Genomic DNA, 20785 nt, shown 5'->3' on the forward strand with positions numbered 1-20785 from the left:
CCCCTGCAGTCCAGTGAATTTACTAATTATCCCTTCCACATCTTTTATGTCACATCTCTATGTCTTTGCTCATGTTAGGAAAATTGTCCCACTCTCTCTGTTCACTGATTCCAATAGCTAATTCAAAAAATACTTTACTACATTCCTAGTTCAAAATTCCTAGTCCTTTGATTCACCTCTAAAATATCATTTTTTGCACATGCCAACTATACTTGTGTATTCTGTTTCAACTGTCGACTCACGTATTTCAAACACTACAACACTAATACCATAAAAGAATTAAGAGAATCCCTTACGAGCTCATTGTCACTGGATAAAACTGGTAACTGGCAAAAGTAGTTAAGATTGATTTTAGAGATTTAGCTTTGTTTTTATGCTCTGAGTGATGAGAGTAAAGGGTAACCTTCTCTTTCACACAGAACTGGAAGGTAAAGGTTATTCCATCATTCGACACTAATGACAGTTTGGGGTATCAAAATAAAGAAGCTGAGGTAGAAAAATATCATGGGGAGACTGAAATGTCGAAGCGTAGTAAAATAATGTACAGAAAATAAAATGAAATATGAATGACATTACAAATTCCTGTTAAGAAAGACTGTCATTGATTGGTAAGTGTTTCTTAAATAATTTAGTTAAAAAGAATAAGATATTCAAATTATTCATGTTTCTCGCATGTTACCAAGATCTTCACTGAGACTACGCAGGAGGAAAAAACTGTCAGGAAATGTATGCTCAGGACAGTCTGGTGCTTTCTCATTAGTTCTTCATTGCTGTTCTTCTTTCACTCCTCTTTGGGTTTCATCACCGTGCTCACGCTGTCTCACTCTTCTCTCTGTTGGTGGCAATAGTGTCCTCTCTATGATTTCCTCACTTCAATTTTAAAGAAAGTTGAAAAGGTCCCCTTATTCAATTTTTTTTTTTGTCTTTACCTTGTTGCTGTTTGTGGCTTATTTCTCTCAAGTTGGCTAATAATAATATACAGTTGATCCTTGAACGACACTGGCTTGAACTGCGAGGGTCCACTCATACTCAGATTTCAATAGTAAATACTATAGCTCTACACCATCCAGGGTTGGTTGAATCCCCAGATGCAGAACCAGGGATACGGAGGAACCAGGAATAAGGAGGGTCAACTATAAGTTACATGTGGGTCTGCACCTCTAACCCTGGCAGTGTTCAGGGTCAACTGCATTCCAATTTTTAAAAATTGATTTACCAAAAGAGATTCTGAAATGCTGTTTGAAGAATCTGTCTCTCTTAGGAGAGAATGTTATAGACAACATGTAACTTCATTTCCAAGCAAGCATTCAGAGTGGTTTCATTGCTCAAAGTGAGAGTTCAGAGTAAAGAAATACAGTCACCAATGAGGAGTTAATGTCTTTTAAAGAAAAAAAATCACGCAAAGGATATTCAATAGTTGCATCAGTGTGGCAAATGATGCATATTCCACGCACTTCCAGGAAATTCACAATGTACACTCACACATTAGAGCCTCTGAGAAGGCCTGCATAAAGAAACGTGTTAAATTCGAACGGTACCCCCAAACTTGTCTGACCCCTGAAACTTTTACCCCCAATACCTGTTACCATCTCTTAGAACTATTTCATGGAAAGCCGCCAGAGAAACTTTTGGAGAACTAATTAATAGTTTATTAAATTTAAGAGGCAATTTAAAATTTAGCTACATCCTGATGTATTTCTTCATATTCCTTCTGGAAATTCCTAATACAGTTGAATATATCAATCTAATACTACGGTTGAATACAATTCCTAATTCCTGATTGAATATATCAGCATTGATAGATGCTACAGTGAAAAATAAGAAGTTATGACTTGGAACCATTTATCAATGACCACAATAAATTCACAATGATCAGGGTGAAGCCTAGCCCTGCTTTTGCCATTAACTAACAGTGTGACTCTGGGATAGAGATTTAAAGTCTGGGAGCTTCGATTCACTTATATGTAAAGTGTGGCTAGACTTGCTCCATCTACCCAACTGGTACATTTGGAAAACGAAGTGCTCAAGATCAAGACCGAGAAGAATTTCTCATAAACAATGAAATTTTATAAAAGCAGAGAAAGTTATAAAAGTATAAAAAAGGAATGTATTGCAAATAGAGCCTCAGTTTCCTTACAGATCCACACTAAATGCCATTATGATTTCTGCCTTTCTTGAACTCTGAGTAGAACACTGTCTTATAATCGCTAAAGATCTCATTTTACATAGTCAGAAAACCAATTTTTGTTTAGCCACTAATCATAATAATGTATCACCAATTTTTTTTTCAGAAAACACGTGGTAAAAATAAGAAATTCAGAAAACTTTGTTTAAAAGAAGAAAAGATTTATTGCAAAGTGGTTTGTGAGTAGTACCTACCACCTTACTCAAGGCTCTATTACGAACCCATCTGTGGCAACTCTTCATTCCCAGTGAATAAAGACAGTAGGGGTCTATATTCTCTGAGTCCTTCATTAAACTATTGATCCCTTTAGCATTATCCATAATGTTCCAGCAGCTCAGCACATCAACTGGTGAAGTGCTGGTCTCTCACTCCTTTCAATAACTTGCGCACTTTATGGAGAGGAAGTCACAATGATTTATTTACCTGACACTTTCCAGTCCGGATGTCGTACAGGGCCACTGAACCATGGCGAGCTCCAACTGCTATTCTGTGATTCCGCTCATAATAGCTGACCATGTAGAACCTGGATTGAACATTTTAACAACAAAAAAAACGAAAAAACAGGTGAGATGACCTGCACATCAAAGTGGACAGCAGCACATTTCAAAGATTAAAGCCAGCTCTGATATATATTTTTAAATAACTATATGTATATCTGTAATTAATATATTGAGATTTTTCAAAAATGTTTCATTGTAGTAATTCTTAAAATCAACTGAAAGAAAAATGATGCAGAATACCGCTTAGGCCTGTTAATGATTATTTTCAATAGAAAACAACTTCTTAATTACAAACACCCTTGAATTTTGAAACAAGAGATAAGGGTCACATACAAAAAAGATTAAATATGAAAACTCAGTTTTGCTACAGTGACTATTCTGCAAATATTTCTATTTGAACAGAAATAGAAAAGATGAAAAGGCTTACATATTCAATCTAATTATGTTCTCATGGTTTATTACAGTGTTAAGGAATGCAAAATACTTTCCAGCAGAACAATCATAAAAAAGCTACATAAATATTAAGCTTAAACGTTCATATCCATAATTTAGAATGAAATTAGAAAGTTATCTACCAAAAAGTTATCTGGCAAATTCTCTAGAGTTTCTACATTTATCAGTTTATCTAAATGATAACTGTGACTATTGGTAGTATAAATAAGCATATTTGGTGATTTGGCATTGCATGAAAATAGGATTTAGGGAGGAGGCCTTGAAGGTCATAAAAGGTTGATTTATTTTTATTTGTTTACTTTTCTAGATTAATTTTCATGACGATCAAGTATTCGAATTCCTGATCTATGCTTTGTTATGATTTAATGGCCATATGGCTAGAGCCTGGGAAGGTAAGAATAAAAATTATTAAAAGTGTAAATAAGGTATGATTTTATGTCCCCAAAGAGTTTTGAATATGCCTTCCCATTATCTAGTCCTATAGTCTCAGTGAGCGTTACCCAGATAAATAAGTGGCCTACCCTCAATATTTCTGAGGATATTACATCAATTCTACTACACATTCCTTGCCTTTTTTCTCTTTGATTCCCTGCTACTAATCTAAATTTTCTGCTATTATTTTTTTAAAAGACAGGATGGGGAGGCAAAACAAATGACAGAAAAGAAATATCATTTCTCTAATGCTTTCTTGAGATTGATATAGAGTAAAAAAACTAGTAGGGCATAGGACTCCATTTCTGAAATTCTGGTAAGAGAGGCAGAGAGAGAGAGGGCGAGAGGGAGAGAAGGTATTTGTGAGCATTTCGAAACCAGGGACAGTCTGACAAAGCCATTTTGGCATTAACAGACATTATGACATTCATACATATTTTATAAATCTGGAAAACAAGCTATTAAGTGTTTAAACTTTTTGTTTGATACTTATTACCAAGTAATGGATTCAACAATACTTCTGTCCTATCCCTAAGCCTCACCCAATGAGGCAACTTTTTTCCTCTTCAGTGGAAGATGAATGCTTCATTTCTAGTTGCATGAAAGGTACTACTTTAGGATGTCCCGCTGGTTTTTGCTGTGCTCAGGTATGGGACGTTCTGTTTGCACACAGGTTTGAGGGAAGGAAGGGGAGTGGAGGCTCCTGACACATATGAAGCTTCCCCACTATTAAGTCGTTAGTAAAAAGTTTCTTAAAAGCTTCTCTTGTCTAAAGCATCCTATTACTGCCCTCGGTAGAGAAGGCAGGAATCAGCAATCAGCATTCAAAATTTAATGTTTCCATACTCAAAAATAAAAGAGGTTTAGAAGAGTTTAAAAATGTTCACTATTTTGTTATTCAATAATGACAGTGGTCTAAGTATTGGGCATCACTATATATCTATATGTATGCCTATGTCTACATCTACATCTAAACACACATAAGCCCACACAATTTAAATCCTATTAGAGTAACATGGAATATAATAGCTAACAAATGTTTTAACAAATATCTATACTGCGCAGGTTAATAGCCACAGGAAAATAACATTTCCAGAGGTATTTTGTTGTCCACTATTAAACTTTGCACAGACATAACAGGTGTATTGCCCAAATGCTTCTGCAAAACATGAATATAATTACCCCTCAAAATAATCCTCTTCAAAACAAACCATTGGTAAAATACATTTATGTTGACAAAATTTTACTTAGTTAAACTCGAATCTAAAAGTTTTGTTACACTGACCATTTTCTATGCTCTGGATATCAACCTTCTATACCATCTACAGACACCATTATTTATGGGAGAAAAAAAGATCAAATCTATTCGTGGTGTCAAATCTTTAGTCTGCCTGAAAGGACCATATATTACAGGTCTGCATTTTTCATTCTTTGCAATTTACTACTAGACTAATACTCCTAAAATATCTTAAAGAATTCTGGACAGTGAAGGTCTCATGGCATGTTTTTAATCTTTGGATTTCTTGTGAAGCTGTTTATTTCTTTAACAGTCTCTCTTTTAACAGAGGAAATCCAAGGTATGTATGCAGTCGCTTCCCAAGTGTCCACTCTGGGGACTGGTTGCAGTGAGCCTAACGCTTCTGAGGGTTTCCAGAGCCCACCATGCGCCCAGACTACTCTTCTCCTGAAACCAGTTCTCCACTGGGGCGCTGTCAAGATTTAAGGATGGTGAGATACACATTACTTGACCCTACCCCAAAAAGTATATCAATGGATTGCAGAGCAGGATCCATCCTAGTTTTTAAGACTATTCTAGTCTTGACCTGATCCCACATGGGAGTCTTGAATTCCTCCAAAATTTGGGGGGAGGGCTCTCAGAGTAAGGGTTCATCTGTGCTGAGCCTTCTGGAAATGGTATCTCAGTCTCTAGTTCACTGCATCGATAACATGCACTTGGGCAGTATTTCTTGGGCAACAACCTGCCACGAATCTTTCTGTTATACTCAAGTTACAACAATGGTTCTCCTCTATTCGGCCCACAACAAGGAAACTGTTAAGTCAGAGGAAACATTACCACTCAGGTATATGAAAGACGCATAAAGTGGAATTGAATAACGTTGCAAAATGTATTTCTTGCTGGGGCTGCGGTGGCCATCGTCCAAAAATTTTAAAGTCACTGATTTCCTTGCTTTCATTACTGTCCACGTGCAGCCAGAGTGACCCTTTTCAGCCATAGATCAAATCAACTCTCCTGTGTGTTCACAACCGTCCTTCAAGACCCTACGTGATCTGGCCCTAACACCTCTCGGACTTCCTCTTCCCTTTGCTTGCTCTGCTCTGGTCATACTGATCTCCTTATGCTTTCGTGAATATTCCAAGAGTGTACCCACTTCGGAGCTTAACGTTTGCTATTCCCTCTGCTTGAAAATCTCATCTGCCCGGTATCTCCAGGGCTTGTGCCCTTGCTTCATTTAGGTCTCTGTCCCAAGTTTATCTTGATAAGGAAGGCCTTTATGGGCCGTCCTATTTAATACAGCAGCCTTTCCTCCACTACTCTTGAGTCCAATATCCTATTTTTTCTTTATTGTACTTATCATCTCTTTGATATTAAACAATAATTTTTGTTTATTGCTTGTTTCCCTCCATCAGAGACTTTATTTTTTGTTGAATGTATGAACACATAAACAGGGTCCAATCAAGCAGCATACAGCAGTACAAAGTTTAATGCTGTAAGAAGTCCAAGTCACTATGCTTATCCTTCAGTGACTACTTTATAAACTAGGCTAAACATATCAATTTTTAAGACCACTGAATATTTCATAAGGTCTAAAATAATAATTGGTATAAACAGCAAAGGAAATAAAAACTGTCTAAAAAAGTTAGGCAGAAATCAAGAAACAGAAAGCAGCCCCATGACCCTTCTAAAAAATGTATTTTCAATTGAGACAAACAATTGCAGATTTACAAAAAGATATCTGTAAAGGTCCTTGAAGTCTGAGTACATTAGCATGAGACTGACAGTTGCATAATGGAAATTATTTAATTATGTCTTAGGGAACTAGAAAAGATTATTTGGTCTGAAACTCAAGAAGGCAAATATAGTCTAAATAATGATACATACAATAAAGTATGTATTTTTGGTATAAATGTTCTGGGAATAAAATTATTCTAAGAATTTGCCAGGTATTTATACAGGCACACATAAATTTCACTGAACATGGTATCACACAAAACATAATTAAAAGAAATAATCACTTATCGATCATTACTAAATACTAGAATAGGTTATTATATTTCTCCAAAGCATATTTGTGACATCAACTCCTCAGAAGTAACACACAACAGGGTGCCCACCCATAACGGGGTGGCTTATGACGTGAAACACAAATGTGTATTGGGTCCACTCCGGGGCAGGATCCTGGAGCAAATCATGTTGCTTAAGAGTTTGCCAAGCACCCAATACCTAAGTCTAAACAACTTTGGTATTCTCTACTTATAGTGTCCCTTGAATTAATGACCTTTTTATTTTTATTAAAAATGGCCCTCAAATAAGAGAAATTTGTGTGAAACTTAAAAGTCAATTTGGAAGAATATAGGAAGAGGAAACATGCAACTTTCAGCAGAGATATGATTTAGGAGAAAGACAGAAACCTGTAAAATCACTTTCTCAACTATGACTTTGATAAAATGCAATGATTTCAGGATGTTAATACTGTATATAGTGTCCTTGAGCATTAAAATACAACAAGGAACACTCTTCAACTAATCCAAAATTCATCTCCAGCTAAAATGAACCCATCTAAAATCTAAGGATGTAAGGAAAAGAATGTATGGGCTATAAGTATGATTTATAACTAGTTACAAGTCACCAACTACTACTGAGGACAAACTGTGTATCAGGCACTGTCCTGAGAACTGGTATACATATTTCCAGGAGTAGTTGAGGTATTAGGAGCAACTCTTATCTAGTTGCTTTTACAAATTCTTTTTTTTTTTTTTAATTAATTAATTTATTTATTTTTTATTTTTTATTTTTTTTACAAATTCTTGATGTTGATTTAAAATGGTTCAAAAACTTTGGACTCTTTGTTTAAAAGGTATTAAGGCAATATGCACTTGTAAAAAACCACCACTAATATGTATGTAGTAAAAAGTAAGTCTTTCCTCCCATACTCCCTCCTTCACCAAGGGTTAATTACTGTTAACAATTTGGTGGATCTTCTCAGCTTTTTCTAATGTTTATTACAAAAATAGTATCAGATTACATCTATTATTCTACAACTTCTTTTTCTTCCCTCAATAGTTCATGGAACATCCTCCCACATCAGTATACATGAATCCATGTCATCCTTTCTCACACCTGCATTGTACCCCTGTGCACTTATACTCCGTTATTTAATTCTTCCCTTTCTGACATTTAAGTTATATTATACATAGATCCTTGTATACGTAGGTGAGTATTTTTGTAGGATAGATTCCCCAAAGCAACATTCCGGATTAAAGCATACACACATTTTATTTTATTTATTTATTTTTAAAATTTTATTTATTTTTTATTTATCTATTGGCTGTGGTGGGTTTTCATTGCTGGGTGTGGGCTTCCTCTAGTTGCGGCGAGCAGGGGCTACTCTTTGTTGTGGTGCGCGGGCTTCTTACTACGGTGGCTTGTCTTGTTGTGGAGCCGGGCTTTAGGCGCAGCGGGGGCTTCAGTAGTTGTGGCACATGGGCTCAGTAGTTGTGGCTCACGGGCTCTAGAGTGCCGGCTCAGTAGTTGTAGCGCATGGGCTTAGTTGCTCCGTGGCATGTGGGATCTTCCCGGACCAGGGCTTGAACCCGTGTCCCCTGCATAGGCAGGCGGATTCTTAACCACTGCGCCACCAGGGAAGTCCAAGCATACACACATTTTAAATTTTGATTACCTTCAATTCCCTGTAAAAGAGTGACCCCACTTGATACTATCAAATTTTCTACTTTTTTCGCCACTACAAGGAAAAATTGCTATCACATTTTTGTTTTAATTTGCATGAAATAACTTTTTAGATTGGTTCATTTGATTGCACTCTGCAGGATATGCATGCAGATTTTTTATATTAATGAAAACAAAATTTATTTAAAATCTAATCAACACACTGCATCCCTTTATTCATCGTGCATACTAGATGAGGAAAGGGACTCCTCAATATCCATGATGTGCTCCCAATAACCCATGGACAAGATTTGAGCCCTAAACACAGGCAAAGCTGTTCTGCAGGAAAGAACGGTAGGCCTTCTGTAGTGGAGCAACGTGCAGTTTGACAACGAGAATGTACCAATGACAACACCCTTGTCCCCTGTTGGCCAGGATGGGATGGGAGAGAGCTCTTCTGAGGGCCCCCATGTGAGGAGCCACGGCCTAAAAGGTTCAGGAGTCGGTTCTCAGAGCACTGCTCAACAGCCCTCAGGGATGTCAGAGCTGCAATCAAGGGGGGCGCTTTGTAGAGGAGGAAACACCTTGCAGACATGTTTGTACACCTCCCCCGACAGAACTCCGGGTCTCCATGTTGCTAATATGTTTGAACGATTCAGAGACACGAAAGTGGCTTTGGTGAAGGCATCAGCTCAAGGGGAGCTGTGTTAGTTTTGGGGGGTGTGAGCAGTGGAGGGTGGGGGAATATTTTCTAGAAGTGCTTCATTCCAGTGACGGGCACTAGTTCAAAAGACAAAATGTAAAGAGACCTCATTCTGGGATGGTGATGGACACTGGCAAATTCCACTTAAGAGTCACAACTTCCCACTCAGCGTCTTGCACATTGTAAATCATCAATAGATGTCGCCTGAACAACACCACTAAGTATTTAATTGGTGAACTACTTTCCTTCTGAAAAAACTTGCTATAGGCATGCTGTAGCTGGGGTGTTAGAAGGAGAACTGGAAGCAGAGTTTCTGCAAGGAAAAATACCGTGCCTGTTGAGAGTGTATTGTATGATGGCTGAGAGACACGTCTCTTACCACCTGACTCTTCCACCTACTAATTGTGTGACCTTGAGCAAATTAGGTAACTTACCTATGCCTCGGCTTCCTCATCCATAAAATGGGAACAGTAATAGCACCTGATATAATTGTCATGAGGACTAAATGAGTTAATACATGTAAAGTTCTTAGAACCATTCCTGGCACATAATAAGTACTTACTATAGTAAGTACACACTTTAGTAGCTACAATAATTATCATCATCATCACCATTTGCATCTCTGAATATATACCACAGAAAGGATATAAAAGGTGTAGTTGTTTTGCTATTTTCCTAGGGCAAGTAAGTGCTAATAACATGCTAATAAATAAGGGAAATGAGTTCCCCCAAATATTTTAAACTTGCCTATTTCTTAAACACTTGTGATTTGCAGATATAACCTGATAATAACAAATTATCTCAGTTTCAGCTTAAAGTTGCTAATACAAATGATATAGACTTTGGTTTGAAACTCTTCTCTGTATCATTTCCAACAGTGTGAAAATTTAATATTCTTTCTGTTATACGGTAAAATGGAATACTTCCGGAAGCTTTAGAGATTTGTTTTTTCATCAAGAACTTTACTATTGAAAGACAGTCGTCTGTTGGGGAGTTTTTAGGAGTAGGGATATGGACTAAAATGGTTTTAGAAGGAGTTCTACTCATGTGAGTATAGGAGTAACATCTATATTTATTATAAAAGGTATCCTATAAAATAGTAACTAATTTAAGAATTTTATTGGAAGTTAGCATAGACGCTGGTTTACATCCCATTATTGTTATCACCATCCAAGATAAGCACAAACCAAAGATTTGGAGGAGTTTTTTTAAAAACATGAGTTCATGCACTGTTCTAAGTAGACAGTGTTCATTTCCTTACTGGATTTTAAGTGCCCATTTAGAATGAACAGAGCTGATTCAGCTTTTCACTTGAAAAGCAGAATCAATCAGTCTGTCTACATAATAACAAAGTTTAAGGAAAGGTAAACTATGTCTGAAAATACAGACTTTTAACTCTTTGTCTGGATTCTTTTCCCCCATTCAGTCCAAAACTTTAAATACTTATTTTACTCTGAATTTTTTGTATCTTATCTATGTTATAGCTTTAATGTTTTCCCAATGATTTTTTAAATTTGAATTATTCTAACATAGTACGTCCAATTTTAAAGGAATACACACTGTAAAAAAGAAACAGAGACTACAGAAAAATAAACAGTTAAGAAAGGAAAGTTATCCTTTACGACAAACCCTCTCCACCACCCCAGGTAACCATGAGAAACACTTTGGGGTGTGTCTTTCCAGATTTTTTTCCCTTCTTCATATGTATACCTGCATGTACATGCCTGAATATCAATCCTTACATACAGTTTTCTGCTTCAAAAATGATTTTATTTTACATACTTTTCTGAAACTTTGCTAGTTTCTCGTTAAATTTATCTTATACTGGCATCTTTCCACGTCAGTAGAAATGGATTGCCCTCAATCTTTTTAATGGCTGTATGCTATGCCACTGTGCCAGTATCTTTCAGTGGAAGAACTGTTGGTAAGCAATAATTACATCTAGAGGATGCTGGTGAATAAAAGTGTTTTAACATAAAGTACATTTTCTATGAAAATCATATTAAAAGGCCAATTGAGAGATAATCAGTTAAATACAGGAAAACCATATAAAATACTTTAAATTTCAATGTCTATACTACAAAAACTTAGGTGATTTATCCACTTACAGTAAATTAGAGAAATTTACATCCTGAGTTCTTTAAAGTTAGTTTCCTCCTTACTCCTACTCCTGTCTTTTTAATACCTACTAAGAAGCCCAAGTAGCTGAGACATTAAATACATTGCTCGGGTCTATGATTGAGAATTTCTTCATTCTTGGCAGTGAAATATGCAATGGAAAAGAATACACACTATAATTTTTGCAAAGTGATCATTGATTCATTGGTCAGAGATTTATAATCACATTTAATATGGTATTTCATTCAGTGACAGCCAATTTTGCATATGGAAATAGCTGAGGGTTTGCAGTCAGAGGATTTCTCTGACTGATAAACAACCACTCATCTTTTTTTTTTCTCTTTTTCTTTTTTATCATTTTAAAAACATTTTTATTGGAGTAGAGTTGATTTACAATGTGGTGTTAGTTTCTGCTGTACAGCAAAGTGAATCAGTTACACGTATACATATATCCCCTCTTTTTTAGATTATTTTCCCATATGGGTCATTACAGCTAAAACATCACCAGTCCTCCTTTTAACTCCTGTGCACACCTGCCAGGTCCCTCCTTTGTGTTCCTCCCATCACAGCACCTGGGAATCTTCTCTGTGTCCTGGATACCCTTCTATCATAGTGTTGTGACGTTTCTCTGATTTACCACTCTGTCTCTGCCAAGCCAACTTTAAGGCCTTTGAGGGCGGGGATAGTCCCCGACTGACCGGATGGAGCTGAGCAGCCCACACTGGCCCAACCTAGCACAGTGCACAGAGGTAGAAATAAGTTTGGCCTTTATTCAAGGAATAGAAAAAAGACTGATGTGCCCTGAGCATAGTGAATTGAGATTGGGACTTGAAGAATGCCTGACACATTTAATAGGATATCATCTGTAACGTAAGCCCAATGATACGCAGTTTTGCTGCCAGGTATTATGTATCACGGTACTGTGGGTAACACCAAACATCTAGGATTCTTTAAGGAGGCCCCCTTCTGGGGCCAGCAGCATTGTCATTTGAGGAGAGCCAGGAATCCCCAGAAAAGTGAAGAGTCCTTTAAAGTAAGTAGAATAAATTTCAGGATTTGTATTGAGCCTCAGAAAAACTAATCCCAGATCTTCCTGTCTACCCTACCTTCTCCCCAGGTACTGGATCCTAGGAAAGGTTATGACTTCGGGATACAGAGGATGCAGAAAACAGAAGAGTTTTCAGAAAGAAGTTAAGTTTCATATTTCAGTGCAACCAAAGGTTCCACTAAATCAGAGGTTCTCCACCAAGTGTGGTCTGTGGATGCCTTGGGGGTCTTATGCTCCTATTGGGAAGTGTGTGAGATCAAAACTATTTTTGTAAAACTCCTGAGATGTCATATGATCTTTTCATTGTGTTGAACTGGCACTGATGGTATACAGTGATGGGTAAAACTGCTGGTACTTCCGTATGAATCAAGGCAGTGGCACCAAACTGTACTAGGCGTCATTATATTCTTCACTGCCATGCACTGGTAGTAAATAAAACAACAAAGTGTTTTCACTTAAGAATATCCTTGATGAAGCAGTAAAAATTATTAATTTTATTTAAATTTTGACCCTTGAGTACATGTTGCTTTATTATTCAGTGTGACAGAATGGGAAGTATACATAAAGCACTTCTAATGTCAACTGAAATATCATTGGTGTCTCAGGGGAAAACGCTTGGAAGACTGAGGTGAAAGCTTAACTAGCTGTTTTTTCACTTTCACTGAAAGTATAACCAAAAGAGAAACTATGATGATTTGGACTTGGGTATTTGGCAGACATTTTCTTGAAAATGAACTGCTTTGTTCCCGTCCAGGAAAGCAACTGACAGAACTTGTTGCCAATGATAAAATTCAAGCTTTCAAGTAGAAATTTTGGAAAATAGAATCTGGCTTCCCAATACTCACTGACTTTTTTTTTATGAGATCAGCAGCAATATTAGCAAATAAGAGGTTCTGATATTGTGGATTGCAATGTGACAGTATATGGAGAATTTACATATAATTCAGTAAGCAAGATTTTCCAAAGACAAGTGCATAATGTTATAAAATCATGCATGGGTGAAAGACACACTCAAAAAACCACTCAAAGACCCACCCAATGGATGGAATGTAACAGTATGAGAAGTTCATTAAAATTACAGATTCCACATTGCAGCTAACCTTTAAAAAACGACTACATGTTGAGTTTTGGTGAACTACCAAAGAAGATGCAAAATTGTTTTAAAAGGCTATTGAAATATGACTCTCTTTTTCAACTATATATCCATGCAAGGCCAGATTTTCACCATAAACTTCAACTGAAACACATATGGCAACAGATTAAAGACATGTGCAGATATAAAAATCCATCTGTCTTCTATTAAGCCAGACAGTAAAGAAATCTGCAAAAATGTTAAGCAATGCTACATTTCTCAGTAGTTTTTTTGTTTTGGCAAGTAGTTATTTTTCATAAAAATAAGTTTTTATATCAACATGAATTGAATTTTTTATTATTAAATAAGTCAATAAATATTTTTTTTTAAATCTCAGTTTTAATTTCTAATATATTAAAAATCCACAGATACAACTTTTATAAACAAAAATTCTTCAGGGTCTTCAATTTTTAAGGGGTTCTGAGACCAAAAGTTTGAGAACCACTACACTCAAGATTGAAAAACATTTGGCAATCAAAAAGTTGTTTGTAGGGACCTCCCTGGGGGTGCAGTTGTCAAGAATCCACCTGCCAATGCAGGGGACACAGGTTCGATCCCTCATCTGGGAAGATCCCACATGCCGCGGAGCAACAAAGCCCGTGTGCCACAACTACTGAAACTGTGCTCTAGAGCCCGCAAGCCACAACTACTGAGCCCACATGCCACAACTACTGAAGCCTGCACTCCTAGAGCCCGTGCTCCACAACAAGAGAAGCCACCACAATGAGAAGCCTGCACGTCGCAACGAAGAGGAGCCCCCGCTTGCAGCAACGAAGACCCAATGCAGCCAAAAAAAAAAAGTTGTTTGTAACCAGGGGGAGAGAGAGAGATAAGCAAAATAGTGGGGGCAAAGACCAGAAGACAGTAGATCAAAGGGGCAGGAGAGGTGACAAAATGGACAGAGCGCAGGCTCTTCTTCCTGGGGAAGGAGAGATGAGAGGCTGGACAGTGGAGAAAGGAGACACAGAGTGAAGGAAGGGTTTCAAATGAGAGATAATAGCACATGTTTCCAGACAGAGGAAGAGAAGTTGAGAATAAAAGTGAGAGAAGAGGGGACCTCCCTGGTGGTCCAGTGGTTAAAACTTTGCCTTCCAATGCAGGGGGTGTGGGTTTGATCTCTGGTCAGGGAGCTAAGATTCACATGCCTCACGGCCAAAAAACCAAAACATAAAACAGAAGCAATATTGTAACAAATTCAATAAAGACTTTAAGAAAAAATGGTCCACATCAAAAAAAATCTTTAAAAAAAAACTGAGAGAAGGGTTATCTAAGGAGCAAGGTCCAAGAAGAGTTGAGAGAGGATGGGAAAGGAAGGATGAAGTAAGGAAGAGGCCTGGACCTGGAACTCAACAACAGCCATCTCATCCTCTGCTGAGATGGAGGAACCGTGTCACGCGGGTGCCTGTGCAGCAGGTGCACACCCCGCCCTGCAGAATACAGAGCAGGTGTGAGATCCGTTCAGTCAAGCTGGGCTTCACTTTCATCTGATCGTCAGCACAAGAATGCTCGTAAGTTTGTCCGTTTGTCAAATGAAGGCTAGAGGTGGGTAATTTATAACGTGAGGTCCTTTGCAGATTCCAAATTCTACAACTTGTAATTCTATAAAAATAATGCAGCAAGGTCACCGTTTAAGTGAAATAACTGGTACCATTTATTATGACGAAATTAAGGACTAAACACATGAAGCAGCATAGCTGGTATCATTATTCAACCACGGTTATTGAGTGCCTATATTGAGTGTTCAGATTTTCTAAGCTAAAAACTGGGACAGAGCTCAACAAAGGATTTCTTCTGAATCTATGAATTTATTTGACAAGTCTTTAATAGGCATAAAATCAAATCACTCACTTATGTATCAAATAAATTGCCTCCACTTAAAGGAATAAAAATGCACGATAAAAGGATCTATGTGAGAATTCTGGGGTATATGGCTTTTGGCCAGATGAAGCCCTCTACCACTTGCTATGGGGAACAATAAAAGAAATGGATGCAAAAACCCCTTTCTTCAAGCTACTCATAATGTGCATAATTGAGGAGGTGTAAGTGACTAAAAATCACATGTAGAGGCGTATCTAATCTTTGCTATGAAAAAATCCTAAAACCTCTTACTCTCCAAATATAATCATATTTTCCCATCAACTTACAATTTTATTAAAAAATCTCTAATCCTTTATTTGTTATGTATTATCTCACTACTAGCCCTCAAGAACATAATAAAATTGCCTTAAATTTAAAAATTATATTTTAATTTCATTATATTTCCAGAGGTACTTTATCTTCCTTTCTAACTGAGCTTTGATAGTCAGTAGTTTATGAGAGCCTAAATTTTTCTATTCTGAGATTAGTAAAGAATATTTTTTGTACAGCAGAAATTAACACAACATTGTAAATCAACTATACTTCAATTTTAGAAGAACACTTTTGCAAAAGGAATAACAAACCCTTAAAGTATTCATTTCAGAACAAGTATATATCATACTTGTGTGTGTGCTATACCGCTTTTCTCTTAGTTTAGTAACACCTGTGCATTTCTACACTTTTATATTTTGTGCTACTGCATCAAATATAGTAGTGTAAAATGAGACAGTGTTTATATGGTGACCAAAAGAGAAATAATTAATCAAACTGAGTCAAGCATGGCATGCTCCATGCTGATTGGTCTGTACATGAGGGTCTTCACAAGGATATTCAAGTTCAGTAACACAGCAACTGATAACTAAATTTCAACAATGAATTCTGAGGAAACTTCAGTGATGTTTACCCTTCCAAACCTCGAAAAAAGTTAGTTCTACTTTCTTAGTGTCTAGGATATTTTTAACTGAGGATGCTGTATTATTTATAGTCTCAGCAATTAAACGTAAATGACTCAGAACCCTCTGTACTTCTGCCTCTAACAATAATCATCTAGAGAGCTGGATGATGCCTTTTGGAAGATCACCTAGGACAGCAGTCCCCAACCATTTTAGTACCAGGGACCAGTTTCTTGGAAGACAATTTTTCTATGGACCGGGGGCAGGGGTGGGGGGTGGGGAAGGATGGTTTTGGGATGATTCAAGCACATTGATTTATTTTTTTTAACATCTTTATTGGAGTATAATTGCTTTACAATGTTGTGTTAATTTCTGCTGTATAACAAAGTGAATCAGCTATACGAATACATATAACCCCATATCCCCTCCCTCTTGCGTCTCCCTCCCACCCTCCCTATCCCACCGCTCTAGGTGGTCAAAAAGCATGGAGCTGATCTCCTTGTGCTAAGCGCATTGATTTATTATGGTGTCTCTGAAGTCAAACCTCTCTGCTAATGATAATCTGTATTTGCAGCCGCTCCCCGGTGCTAGCATCACTGCCTCAGCTCCACCTCAGATCATCAGGCATTAGATTCTCATAAAGGAGTGCGCAACCTAGATCTCTCGCATGTGCAGTTCACAGTAGGGTTCACACTCCTATGAGAATCTAACGGCGCCGCTGATCTAACAGGAGGCAGAGCTCAGGAAGTAATGTGAGCAATAGGGAGATTGCTTCATCTGTATTTACATCTGGCTGTAAATACAGATAAAGCTTCACTTGCTCACCTGCTGCTCACCTCCTGCTGTGCGGCCCAGTTCCTAACAGGCCACAGACCGGTACTGGTCCATGGCCCAGGGGTTGGGGACCCCTGATCTAGGAGACTGACAAAGGCAAAGCAAAGTGCAATGAGATGGGAGGGAATCTAGAGGAATTCATTTCTTAAATGTTACCTTATTGTACTTCTTAGTCTGCTTATTCATAAACATAAAATTAATTCAGTGTTGCAACAATCGTGTTGCTAATATATCTGTGTTCTAGAAAGAATGCATTTTAATTCCTATATAATAAAATAGCTTTATTTGTTACAGTGATGCCAAATCTGGTGATAGAACTATTTTGAATAACTACGTTTTGAAGGATATGTATGCTATAGTCTCTCACAAGCAATGAAATCTAAGTAATTTTCTTGTATTTTTAATGGATACCACTGTATTTTTAACAATATCCCTGGAACTAAAATGTAAATATTAGGAAATATTTAAATCTGACTATAAAGTTTACACAGCAGCTAAAATTGTAATTTTTAAAATATGGAACCATAAATGGCTCAAAATTGCCAAAGCAATCCTGAGGAAAAAGAACAAAGCTGGAGGTATAACACTTCCAGACTTCACATTATACTACAGAGCTACAGTAATCAAAACAGCATGGTATTGGCACAAAAACAGACACATAGATCAATGAAACAGAATAGAGAGCCCAGAAATAAATCCACACACCTAGGGTCAATTAATCTATGACAAAGGAGGCAAGAATATACTATGGGAAAAGAAAGTCTCTTCGACAAGTGGTACTGGGAAAGCTGGACTGCTACATGTAAATCAATGGAATCAAAACACTTCCTCACACCATATACAAAAATAAACTCAAAATGGTTTAAAGACCTAAATATAGACATGACACTATTAAACTCCTAGAAGAAAACATAGGTAAAACATTCTTTGACATAAAATGTAGGGATATTTTCTTAGATTAGTCACCCAAGGCAAATGAAATAAAAGCAAAAATAAATAAATGGAACACACTCAAACTTTAAAGCTTTTGCACTGCAAAGGAAGCTATTAACAAAACAAAAAGACAACTTATGGAATGGGACAAAATATTTGCAAATGATGTGACTGAAAAGGAGTCAATATCTGAAATATACAACTCAATATCAAAAAAACAAACAACCCAATTAAAAAATGGACAGAAGACCTACATAGCATTTTTCCAAAGAAGACATACAGATGGCCAACAATACAAATCAAAACCACAATGAGGTATAACCTCACACTGGTCAGAATGGCTATCATCAAAAAGTCTACAAATAATAAATGCTGGAGAGAGTGTGGAGAAAAGGGAACTCTCCTACACTATTGGTGAGAATGTAATTGGTGCCACCACTATGGAAAACAGTATGGAGGTTCCTTAAAAAACTAAAAATAGAGCTACCATATGATCCAGCAATTCTACTCCTGGGCATAAATCCAGAAAAAAACAAAAACTTTAATTTGAAAAGATACATGCACCCCAATGTTCACAGCAGCACTATTTACAATAGCCAAGACATGGAAACAACCCAAGTGTCCATCAACAGACAATTGGCTTAAGAAGATGTGATATATATATATATATATATATATATATATATATATATATATATATTACTTAGCCATAAAAAAGAATGAAATATTGCTACTTGCAGCAACATGGATGGATCTAAAGAATATTATACTTAGTGAAGTAAGTCAAACAGAGAAAGACAAATATCACTTACATGTGTAATATTAAAAATAGTACAAATGAATTTGTATATGAAACAGAAACAGACTCACAGACATGAAAACAAATTTATGGTTACCAAAGGGGAGAGGGAGGGAAGGAGGGACAAATTAGGAATATGGGATTAACAGATACAAACTAATATACATAAAAGAGATAAGCAACAAGGATTTACTGTATAGCGCTGGGAACTATGTTCAATATCTTATAATAACCTATAATGGAATATAATCTGAAAAAAAAACTGAGTCACTTTGTTGTACACCTGAAATTAACACAATATTGTAAATCAACTACACTTCAATTTAAAAAATTATGTTATTTTTGTATCTTTTACTAAGTAAAATATAGACAAATATCCACAGATACATAAATTACTCCAGGAAGATCTAGGATATTTCAATTAATACAAAGAAGACGTTTTTTAATTTTCAGAAAATAATCATAGTATTATATGTAAAATGATTATCTTTGTTTCCATGCCTCTGAAATAAAATTATAAACGTGTTATATTTCACATACACATACACATACATATGTATGTACATAAATATATATGTACACACATATTACAGAAAGGACTTAGGGAAACTTATAGAACATAATTCAGTAAAAAGATAGAAAAGGAAGATAAGCTTGAGGTGTGATGATGAGATAAAGAGAATAGGAGATGTAAGCCATAACTACTAAAGTCAGGCGGGGAATTTGGTTTTGAGCTGCCCAATGACCAAAGCAAAATGTTTACATTAACTCTGGTTAAGTATAATTAAAAACAAAAAACATATACTCGTTCTTTAGGACAAAACGAACAAAAAATGCCTGTCATCTGGATTTGAAAGAAATGTTTTTATTGAGTCCTTACAGAAGGGACCCTAAACAATGGACATCAGTATGACCCTTACAGTAACTGCACTGTCAACCTTCTTAAGACACTCACATGGCAGGTTCCTCAGTGCAAACTGCAGGCAGAACACTGACAAGAAACCTGGGGAAGGAAACGCTGCAGGAGGTCAGACAATGTGGTCCAAACAGGCAGCTCTCTGATGGTTTAGCTTAATCTAGGGATATAAACTAGAATATGGAGAGGGATAAATGGACCCTGTGTTTTTTAAACTAACTTCTAATTGTTCTGGGTTTTTTCAATGGAGTTTTAGATAAAAGTCAATTAATGAACAGTTTGAAGTTAAGTCTCTGGCAGGCATTCTGTGCTACTGTCTAAGGACAAGTCTTTAAAAATTAACAGTGCATCACTGGAATGCACGAGCTGAAGGGCTGTCTAGATGTTTCCTTGGAAATTCTGAGTTTACTCAATATGTAAACAGAAAGGCATTCTAGGATACAGGCTCTGACATAACAGAACATGGTCACAGAGGACAATGACTCAGGTTTTGTTTTCTTGATTTCGGATTATTAGAGCACTTGTTTTCGAACTTTAGTGTGCATAAGAATCATCAGGCTTCAAGATAGTCTGATGCAGTGGCTCTCAGAGGGAGCCTAGAAATCAGGTAATTCTCTTGAAGACAGTCCAGGAACTACACTTAGAGATCATTATTCCCCAGAGGGCCTCACAGAGAGTGAGCACTTAATACCTGTGTTTAGTGTCCTTAGTTCTCTCAACTAACAGGCACTGAATATATTTTAATATTGGCTTGTGTGAGCCAAGACATTCTTGAGAGTCGCAAAATCTCTAAAACAACTGAGTCTATAAACTGCATACGGCTGTCCTTCAGTATCTGCGGATGTTCAAACCCTTACATAAAAGGCCTTATGACAGCTGGCTGTCCATTTCCACAGGTCCCACATCAGCAGATTCAACCACCCGCTCCACAGATGGAAATTCTCCTGAGGACTCTCAATTCCACGTTGATCTCAGTCCTACAAACAGGTATGTTCCTCTTGAACAACTGCTCTATTTCTATCATCTGAACATTGTGACTTAGGTATTGATGGTCTGCCCCTCTTTGCACACTGGAT

General features: G+C 36.9%; 1 protein-coding gene across 6 annotated transcripts in view; it reads right to left on the bottom strand.

The window, feature by feature from the left end:
- WDR7 (WD repeat domain 7) overlaps positions 1-20785 on the bottom strand; it is a 354441-nt gene that overhangs the window by 71446 nt on the left and 262210 nt on the right. For all 6 annotated transcript variants that reach the window (XM_082353717.1, XM_082353718.1, XM_082353719.1 and 3 more), the window contains one exon: positions 2609-2708. In XM_082353717.1, coding sequence (XP_082209843.1) covers positions 2609-2708 — 100 coding nt within the window. The remainder of the gene's footprint in view (positions 1-2608; positions 2709-20785) is intronic.

The sequence above is a fragment of the Balaenoptera borealis genome, assembly GCF_965194805.1.
Source record: "Balaenoptera borealis genome assembly, chromosome: 14".
In the NCBI taxonomy this organism is placed as follows: Eukaryota; Metazoa; Chordata; class Mammalia; order Artiodactyla; family Balaenopteridae; genus Balaenoptera; species Balaenoptera borealis.